Below are 10,765 nucleotides of genomic sequence, written 5' to 3' on the forward strand. Positions count from 1 at the left end.
CATGTATGAGATTGTTTAACACCACAATCGGGTTTTTCCTCTGGCGTGGTACATATTAAATGGGATTGAGATGTATATAGGGGTGCCGAAAATTGTATATACTGTGTTCATTTAAATAGCAAATGTGAGAAAAGTGGTCATTCATATATTTTTATATGCTTGATATTTAATAATAAAAAACAATATTTAAAAAACTTTGGTGAATGGGTCTCTGTATCTCTGCCTTGATTTCAGTGGTCTCATCTCCAGAGCATCCTAGAAATAATCCAGGAAAGAATTTACGCTATGAGAACAGGACACATATTACCAAGAACCAGTTTAGTTTTTAGTGTTCCAGACTTCTGCGATATTAAGACTTTGTAGCTCCCACACTATATACACTGAGAGATAATATAGTAACTCACACAGGCTTTTAGCCAAATGGGTTGGAAGTTGGAAACAATGGTGTGGGGGACACTAGGTTTGGGAAATCTGTGGGATGATCTTAATGAAGTAGGAAGGGATATTGCAGAACAAAGGTAATGGCTAGGATTACAACGTTAGGTACTTGTGCTGGTGAAATTTGATTGCTTTGTGTTTTATAACTTTAAAAGACACTGTATCCTTTTGAGTTTATTTCTACATTTGGCATAGTCAAATCCAGAAAATGCACAAAAGGCTCAGATTGCCAAAATAGAAGTTAAGGGCTACATTTTTTTTTCATCCAATTTGTACCACTAGAATTATCTCTGTAAATTCTCAGAAGATAGACATTGAAATGTATACAAAGGCCAAGATAAGCCTTTCCAGTTACTGTGAACAAGTTGCAAAAAAATAAAACAAAAAACTAGTAGGAAGTTGTTTTATTAGGATAGGTTTTTGTCCGAAGGAGATTTAGTAACATTCACAACCCGTAAAGGGTTTGCAGGACTTGGTGTCCATTTTGTGGCTGATTCATTGGATTGTGTGTCACAGATTCACAGTGGAGTCACATCATCTGGAAAGGTGGCTACAAAAGACAGTGTTAAGGCTTATATAAGGACCCCTCAAGCCCTCCCCAGCTTAATTTCTAATATGAATTCTAATACACGCATTGAGCAAAAAATCAGCAGAAAAAAGAAACAGGTAAAAACATTAGGGTCCAACGGGTATACACTTTTTAAAAACCACAAGCAGATCCAGGAGAGTACACGGGCAGATCACCTCAAAAACACCTGTGGCGCCTGGTCCTATTGTTTCATTTCAAGCGTTGTAATGAATGTGCATAATGCGGACTCTCAACCAAGGAAAATTCTATTTAAGTCTACCGTATATAGATGATGTGTAAAAGCTGGAAATACGTCTATTTCAAGATGGACAAAAAATAAAATGGCAGAATCTACCTCAATGCGTAGGTGATAGCTGTCCAGTTTTAGGTATCACGATTTGGGGGATTTTTTTCTGAAACTAAGAAAGCCTGTGCTGCCCAGTGGGCACCCCCATATTTTCCCTGGATAAACACCTACTCAGAGGCGGCCCGTGCTTCTCAACTGGCCCCCTCTGCTCTTACCCTCAGGAGACTGGCATCAAATGTTACCCCCTTTCAAGCCAGGATGGGACTTGCGGCTGGTCGAGGGCAGTAAAGGACACTCGAGGACAGTAGGGCTCCCAAGTCGGAAATCTAGACCAGGCTCAGTGCGAATTGCGTCCTCACAGCGCCTGAGACAGGCATGCCTGGTGGGTGCGTGGCCCAAGTCGGTGTCACAGCGGACAGGTCCCAGCATCCTGAGCGGCTGGAACTCCCGGCAGGCTCCGGGGCGACTCTGCGCATGCGCTCTCAGCTGTAGTCTGCGCATGCGCTCTCAGCTGTAGTGGCGACGCGCGCAACGAATGCTTTCGTGTGCTGGCATGGTGGAGAGAACCGCGTTTTCCCGCGCTTTTTTCTCTTCTTGTGTCGCCTCAGCTTAGGTATGTCATTAGAATTATTTTCTGTGTCCAGCGCGGAAAGCCGGCCGAGAATTTCAGTGATGTTTCTGTGAATCCAAATCTCAAAAAGTTGGCCCTTGATAACTGGGCAGCTCGCTAAATTGGCTCTTTCCGCATCTCGTGGAGAAGCTGGTATTATCTGTGCCTCTCGCTCTCCGAGAACGGTCTCGGCTTTGAGACTGTTCCCAGCTCTTCTGCTTCCCGCTGCCCAGTACCCTGCGGAGGGAAAACAGGCCTCCGAACTGCGGCAGCCTGGCCTGCCGACACCTGTGGAGACTCACGCTGAGGGCAAAGGTGGCAGGGTCCTTGTCCACCCTGTGACCAATGCAACATTTGTTGTCGTTGTTAATATTTTCCCATTGATTATTAGAGAGACTGGAAGGGAGGGGAGAGACAGAGAGAGACATCGGTGTGAGGGAGATTGGGGAGATTGGCTGCCTCCCCCACGCCCACACTGGGGCCGGATGGAGCCGGCAACCGAGGCACGTGCCCTTGTCCAGAATCCCAGAATCCCACCCGGGACCCTTCGGGGTGTGTGTGTGGGGGGTGGGGGGGTGGGGGGGGAGGAGGAGAAACCACGCCCTAACCACTGAGCCAAACCGGCCAGGCCCAATGCAGCATTCTTGACAGAATTTGTCACTGGAGGAATGTGAACATTTTTTCTTGGCGTCTAATTGGTGTATTATTATTATTATTATTATTATTATTATTATTTTTACAGTATATGACTTATTTTAGTATATCCAGAAGATTGCTGCCCTGTACGGGTTAGTAAAATTCCAATAAGAGTGAACACTATATTGAAAACTAACTTAAGAGTGTATTTAGTTTTACAGATGTTTTAAATGGAAGTGTAGCATGGAATAGTATTTATAATAACCGGTGAGTCTTGATCTCATGATAAAAATACCTGCGTTTACACAGTTTTTCGTGCTTCATAATGGTCCATCACTTGGGTGGATGAGGTTAGTTTCCATTTAATAGTATCAGGTTACTAGGACTCTGTAGGTGAAGAATCTGAGAAATCAGCCATATGTGAAAAACCTCAAAGTACTTTGCAGTAAAGGATGGCTGAAATCAGTTCCTGGACTTTTCTGTCTACCAAGTGTGAGAAGTAATACTGACCTATCCTAGCAAACTAAGAATGGGTAATAAATTGGGATTTTTGTTTATGAGTTAAGGAATGACAATAAGCACTAATTTAATTTTTTATTTGTACTTTGTAAACTTTTCTAAACTTTCCCCCCATGTACATATTATTTTTTATTTTACTAAAATTTGAAACCACCTGCGTCTTCACTTTTTCATTAATTTTTTTTCAAGGCCTTTGTAGTGGTTTGCACAAAGGAGCACAATTAATATGGTTAAGTGATTAAAATCAACACAATATATTAAATGTAATAAATGCAAAAACATAAGTGTACATTATTATATAATTAAAACATGGTTTCTTTATTTGTTATTTATTCCATTTTCACTGCAGTTTGATTTATTTGACCTTTTCATTTACTGCTTGTTAGGATTCATTTCAGAATCTGGGACCTCACTGTATATTATGTCTTTGTGTGACGACATGCTGCTTTGTAATTATCGAAAGTGTCGCATCAAGCTCTCCGGTTATGCGTGGGTCACTGCCTGCTCTCACATTTTCTGTGATCAGCATGGCAGCGGTGAGTTTAGTCGTTCGCCAGCTATCTGCCCAGCTTGCAACAGTACCCTTTCTGGAAAACTAGATATTGTCCGTACAGAACTCAGTCCATCAGAGGAATATAAAGCCATGGTACTGGCAGGACTTCGACCAGAGATTGTGTTGGACATTAGCTCCCGAGCACTGGCCTTCTGGACATACCAGGTTAGTGCTTAGGCTAGTTTCTTTGGAGAGTATGATTTGAGGTATATGTAGAAGTTTCTAATGTTTTTCCTTCACTTGTGTTTGTATTTATTTTTTATGGATGTATGGAAAATTTTCTTTTTAATACATTTTTTTCTTTAAAAGTAATATATTTATTGTTGAAAATCCAGAAGAAAGAACAATTTAAAAAACCATAATTCTATCACTTAGAGATAATTATTATTGATATTTTGTGTATTACTACTTTTATGTATATAAATATGTATTTTATATATAAATATATATTTTTATCTTTACAAAAAAAGGATAATACCACACATACTGTTTTTTTAAAAATATATTTTATTGATTTTTTACAGAGAGGAAGGGAGAGAGATAGAGAGCTAGAAACATCGATGAGAGAGAAACATCGATCAGCTGCCTCCTGCACATCTCCCACTGGGGATGTGCCCGCAACCCAGGTACATGCCCTTGACCGGAATTGAACCTGGGAACTTTCAGTCCGCAGCCCGACGCTCTATCCACTGAGCCAAACCGGTTTCGGCTCACATACTGTTTTTATGGCCAGTTAAAGTTGATGATATATTATGCCTATTATGAATATTTTATTAAATATTTTTAAAGTAAGCATTATGTAATTATAATTTTAATGATTGCATTGTATCATAATTTATTTCCAAGTTATTAAAAATGCTTTGATGAGCATTATTAATATCAAATTCATGTCTTTAATTATTTGCTAAGATTAAATTCCTGAAAATAGATAAATCAATTTCTTTTTAAAAAAATATATTTTATTGATTTTTTACAGAGAGGAACGGAGAGGGATAGAGAGTTAGAAACATCGATGAGAGAGAAACATCGATCAGCTGCCTCCTGCACACTCCCCATTGGGGATGTGCCCGCAACCAAGGTATATGCCCTTGGCCGGAATCGAACCTGGGACCATTTAGTCTGCAGGCCGACACTCTATCCACTGAGCCAAACCGGTTAGGGCTAGATAAATCAATTTCAATGTTCTTTAAATTGCAGTATTTAAACAATTTAAAATGTTTTTTAAATTGCAGCATTTAAACAATTTACACATTGTTTTTTGTTAATTCTCACCCAAGGATATTTTTCTTTTTTAAAAAAAATATTTTTATTGATTTCAGAGAGGCAGTGAGAGGGAGAGAGAGCTAGAAACATCAATGATGAGAAAGAATCATTGATCGGCTGCCCCCTGCACATTCCCCATTGGGGATCATGGTTCATAGGTCAACACTCAACCACTGAGCCACACCAGCTGGGCACCAGAGGATATTTTTCCATTGATTTTTACAGAGAGTGGAAGGGAAGGGAGAAAGAGAGAGAAACATCGATGTCAGAGAGACACATCGATTGGTTGCCTCTTGCACGCACCCCAACCAGGGCCAGAGATAGAGCCTGTAACCGAAGTACATGATCCTGACCAGAATCTAACCTGGGATCTTAAGTCCATGGGCTAGGGCTTAAAAAATATTTTTATTGATTTCAGAGAGGAAGGCAGAGGGAGAGAGAGAGATGGAAACATCAATGATGAGAGAGAATCATTGATTGGCTGCCTCCTGCAGGGCCCCACATCAGGGGTTGAGCCCGCAACCCAGGAATGCACCCTGACCGGGAATCAAACAATGACCTCCTGGTTCATAGATCGATGCTCAACCACTGAGCCACGCCAGCTGGGCTAAATTGCAGTATTTTTAAATTGCCCTCAAATTAGGTTATATCAGTGTGTTCTATTAAGAAGTATATGCGGGTACTTGGTTCTCCATACTTTCGACTTACCAATTGGATATAGGTAGGTTGGCTGTGGGAGCACACTGACCACCAGGAGGCAGCTCCTGCATTGAGCGTCTGCCCTCCGGTGGTCAGTGCACATCATAGCAACTGGTCGACCAGTCGTTTGGTCGTTCAGTCCTTCAGTCACTTAGTCTTTTATATATATAGATTAGTCTGTGACTTATCTTTTATTCTCTTGACATTGTCTTTCACAGAGCAGAAAATTTTAATTTTAATGAAGTCTAGCTTATCAATTCTTTCGTACATTTTGTCTTTGGTGTTATATATACTAGTAAAAAGTCACCACCAAACCCAAGGTCATTTAGATTTTCTCCTATGTTATCTTGTAGGAATTTTATAGTTTTATATTTTACATTCAGGTCTGTGATCCATTTTGAGTTAATTTTGTGAAAGGTGTAAAATCTATGAGTAGATTCACTGTGACCTAAGTATATTGCTGGCTATTGCTCAGAGTCTCCTCTCAGTTACTTGCCTTGTTGGCCTTCCCAGTATGGCTGCATGCTTTCACAAAGCCAACAAGAGAGAGTGTACTAACAAGACAGATCTTATATTCTCATGAAGTGACATCTTGTAATTTTTTTCTGTGTTTTAGTTACAGGTCTCCCATCCACACTCAAGGAAGGGAATATACTAGTAAATACCAAGAGACAGGAATAATTGGGGGCTATCTTATAATCTGTTCTTTGCACTATGATTTACTTAAAACATAGGATTATATTTCTTTTTTAAAAAACATATTTTTATTGATTTCAGAGAGGAAGGGAGCGGGAGAGAGAGATAGAAACATCAATGATGAAAGAGAACCATTGATCAGCTGCCTCCTACACACCCTCTACTGGGGATCAAGCCCTCAACCTGGGCATGTGCCCTTGACCTGAATCAAACCTGGGACTCTTCAGTCTGCAGGCCAACGATCTATCCACTGAGTCAAACAGGCTAGGGCAGATTATATTTCTTTTTTAAAATTTTTTTATTTTTCAATAAATAATAGTTTTTATTAGTAGATATAGTATATTTCTTCTAGTTTAACAAAAAAGCATCATCATTCCCCCTTCCTCTCCCTCCCACCCCTAATCCCAATATAATTTTTTAAATTTTATTTTATTGTTTAAAGTATTACAAATAGTAGTACATATGTCTCCTTTTTTACCCCATTGACCTTCCCCCAGCCTCCCCTACCCCCTGGTACATGTCCTCAACCCCCAACCCCCATGTCTTGCGTCCATTGGTTATGTTTATATGCATGCATACAAAAAATTTTTGGACTACATGTCATTTGTAAAAGTTAGACAAATGCTTACTTCTTTTGTTGGTGTAATGGTAGTGGTGTGATAGTATTCCTCCAGATTTTTTTATGCATTTAGTTACATAACATATTACTTTCTATAATAATCATCCTATTGTACACCCCGATTACTTCTTAACATGGTTCTAAATGTTAATAATACCCCAGGATAATCATCTTTCTTTTCTTTTTGCATTTGTAAAGTTTTACAATATATAAGTTTTATATTTATTACCTTGAAAATCTTTTTTTCTCCTCTCTTGGGACAGGTACATCAGGAGCGCCTCTATCAAGAATACAAATTCAGCAAAGCTGAGGGTCATCTGAAGCAGATGGAGAAGATATATACTCAGCAAATACAGAGCAAGGATGTAGAATTGACCTCTATGAAAGGAGAGGTCACCTCAATGAAGAAAGTGCTAGAAGAATACAAGAAAAAGTTCAGTGACATCTCTGAGAAACTTATGGAGCGGAATCGTCAGTATCAAAAGCTCCAAGGCCTCTATGATAGCCTTAGGCTACGAAACATCACTATTGCTAATCAGGAAGGTAACTTTGAACCATCCATGATTTCCAATTCTGGTATTTTTGGCTTCCCATTAGGTAAGGAAGGACATATAATTATCTAATATTTGTTCTTTAAATCAGTGATTTTTCACATTGTGTTCTGCATGGCTCCAAGTAGTTAGTAGAGACTCCAAAGGCTGAGAATGGTGATAGGCTCTAGATTCTTCACCCATGTCTCATTCTGTACATCATTTATCTATTATCTTTTATCATATTTGTTTATGTTTAAGTTACAGCTTCAATTTGAACAGAAAGTAAATATCTTCAAAATAAAATTTCACAAATTGCTGCTTTAAATGAAAAGCTATTTAGTTGCAGTAATAATAATATTAGCTGCCATTAATTAATTTATTATTATTATTTGTTAAATTGATTTTTAGAGAGGGAGGGAGGGAAGGAGATAGATAGATAGATAGATAGATAGATAGATATCAGTTGCCTCCTATAAGTGCCCTGACAACTGGGGATTGAACCCACAATGTAGGTATGTGCCCTCCGGGAACCAAATCCATGAACTTTTGGTGCACAGGGCAATGCTTTAACCAACTGAGTCACACCAGTCAAGGCTAAAAATGTATTTCATTGTGTCAAATTACTTTTGGTGATGAGGTCATGGCTGTAATTGGAAATTGCATCACAGAAGAAGGTACAGTATTTATACTGTGGTCAGGGGGAGGGATGGGGACTGTCATGGTCCTTTTCTTTATTTAACATTAGGTTTATATTTTATTTGTCTTGTATGAATTGAGTTCTGTTAAAATATTTATTGAATGAATTTTGTCTTTTTGGTTTTAAAAATTTGTAAGTAAATAGATGCTTAAGTTTTCCCGTTCTTTCCCCCCTAGGGAACAAATCCAAGTTTCCTTTGGACAGTACACCAGTTCAAAACCAGGGTGGTGGAGACGGAGATTTTCAGTTCAGACCATTTTTTATGGGTTCTCCCACAGCACCTGAACCCAGCAACAACTTTTTTAGTTTTGCATCTCCAAGTCGTGAATTAGAGCAGCAGCAAGTCTCTAGCAGGGCCTTTAAAGTAAAAAGAATTTAATGCACTTTACAAAATGTTTCTCTGTTCACTTTTAGTGATTTCATTTATCAAATAATCTTTATTCTAGATAGGAGTCACCAAACTCCTTGTGCTACTAAGTTTTGAAGTTGTCTTCACATATTCAATTTTTAAGAAATTGAGTGGCAATGAGGAGTGGCTTTAGAGTCTGGTTCCTTTTTCTGTTTTCATTATTTAAAGCATGAGCATTTTATTAAACTCAATTTCATTGTGAACTGTTGAGTTTTTACCAGTAGTAGGAAGGTTATAATATTATAAAGTGCTTTGTAGATCACAATTTGTTTCTGTCTGGGCATTTCTGACTGAGCTATATGTTTATGCATATGTATAAAAGCACCTATGTTATATGTCTGCATGTCATTTTGGAGTTTGGTATTTATGCATATATGTATATGCATGTTCCTTTATATTGATATTTTGCTATATTTTCCAGTACATTTATGAGAAGATTTAGGTCTCAGGAAATGGTAATGTATGTCTGTAGTTTGTTATTTGGGTGTATACATTTATTTCTATATATTTACATATTTGCCCTTGCATTAACTTGTTTGGAATGTATGTGCTCATTCAGTGAATGAGAGTATAATTTGATGTACGTATGATCAGTTCTTATTTCTATTTAAAAATAATTTACATTGATAAAGTTATTTTGTAAAGTTGAGTTTTTGCCATTTATTTAAAAATAAAATTATTCCTTTACTGTTTTGTCAGCTGTTGTCTTGGGTTTATTTATTATTTTTTATTAAATATATTTTTATTGATTTCAGAGGGGAAGGGAGAGGGAGAGATAGATAGAAACATCAATGATGAGAGAGAATCATTGATTGACTGACTCCTGCGCTCCTCCTAGTGGGGATTGAGCCTGCAACCTGGGCATGTGCCCTTGACCCGAATCAAACCTGGGACCCTTCAGTCTGAGGTTGACATTCTATCCACTGAGCCAAACCGGCTAGGGCTTGGGTTTACTTATTTAGTAATGCACTTCTATCATAGAAAACTTACAATATGATATTAATCTCAAGAGGTTATATTAATTAAGATACTTTAAAAAATTTAAAATTGATTTTAGAGAGCAAGGGAGACGAGAGAGAGAGAGAGAGAGAGAGAGAGAGAGAGAGAGAGAGAGAGAGAAAGAGAGAGAGCGAGAGAGCGAGCTCATGAGAGAAGGAGAAACTTCTATCTGTTGCCTCTAGCACTCACCCCGACTGGGGATGGAATCAAAACCTGGGTATGTGCACTAACTGGTAATTGAACCTGCCACCTTTTGGTGAATGGGACCAGTCTTCAACCAACTGAGTCACACCGGTTAGGGCTAAAATACTTTAAAAAATGTATTCCCTGTTTGCGTTTATTAAATAGTGAGCATTTTTGACAGATAACTTATTTAAAGTATAGACCACAAAAGAAATTTGAAGGACACTTTTAGTAACTATGTCCTATTAGAGGCAAGACTTGAAATCATACTGGTTGGGGAGATAGAATGTCTGGGTTCTAATTATGGCCTTTTTGGTTATGCACGTTTGAGTTTAAACTTTCTGGGCTTTTGTTTCTATATCTGTAAAATGGGGGATTGAACTTGATTATTCAGTAAGCCTTTTATAACAAGTTTTTTGATTTATTCTTATTGGTTTGGGAAGAATTACAATGAAATTATACTAAATGTCAAATCCCATTGATTTTTAGGTAATAAATCATACTGAAATAATTTGAGGATTTTTTGTTGTTGTTAATCCTCACCCAAAGATATTTTTTTCCATTGATCTTTTAGAGAACTGAAAGGGAGGGAGAGAGAGAGAGAAATATTGATGTGAGAGAGACACATAGATTGGTTGTCTCCTGCATGGGCCTCCACTGGGCCAGGGAATGAACCTGCAACTCAGGTATGTGCCCTTGACTGGGAATCAAACCCACGACCCTTTAGTCCCAGGGCCAACTCTCTAACCACTTAGCTACACTGGCCAGGGCAAATTTGACCCCTTGCTTTACATAATTGAATAGAAAGCAATTTAGGAGTATAGACTAAAATTTCTTCAAAAATATTTATTTTATTAAAGTTTAGTTGACATACAATATATTAGTTTCAGATGTACAAATAGTGATTTGACATTTATGTATCTTACTAGAGGTCTGGTGCACCAATTTGTGCACGGGTGGGGTCTGTGGCCTGCCCGGATCTGGCACATTGGGCCTGGCTGGCTGGGGGGAGGGGACACAGGAGGTTGGCCAGCTG

The 10,765-nt window shown here is 38.6% G+C and overlaps 1 protein-coding gene across 1 annotated transcript; it reads left to right on the plus strand.

The window, feature by feature from the left end:
- The first annotated feature begins 3,470 nt into the window (after window positions 1-3,470).
- Window positions 3,471-8,597, plus strand: CCNB1IP1 (cyclin B1 interacting protein 1). Its single transcript, XM_006087459.3, has 3 exons — window positions 3,471-3,796; window positions 7,172-7,505; window positions 8,315-8,597. Exons 1-3 carry the CDS (start codon window positions 3,500-3,502, stop codon window positions 8,515-8,517), a joined length of 834 nt encoding a protein of 277 aa, XP_006087521.1. The 5' UTR covers window positions 3,471-3,499; the 3' UTR covers window positions 8,518-8,597.
- The last annotated feature ends 2,168 nt before the right edge of the window (window positions 8,598-10,765 follow it).

Source organism: Myotis lucifugus, unplaced genomic scaffold (assembly GCF_000147115.1).
Source record: "Myotis lucifugus unplaced genomic scaffold, Myoluc2.0 scaffold_38, whole genome shotgun sequence".
In the NCBI taxonomy this organism is placed as follows: domain Eukaryota; kingdom Metazoa; phylum Chordata; class Mammalia; order Chiroptera; family Vespertilionidae; genus Myotis; species Myotis lucifugus.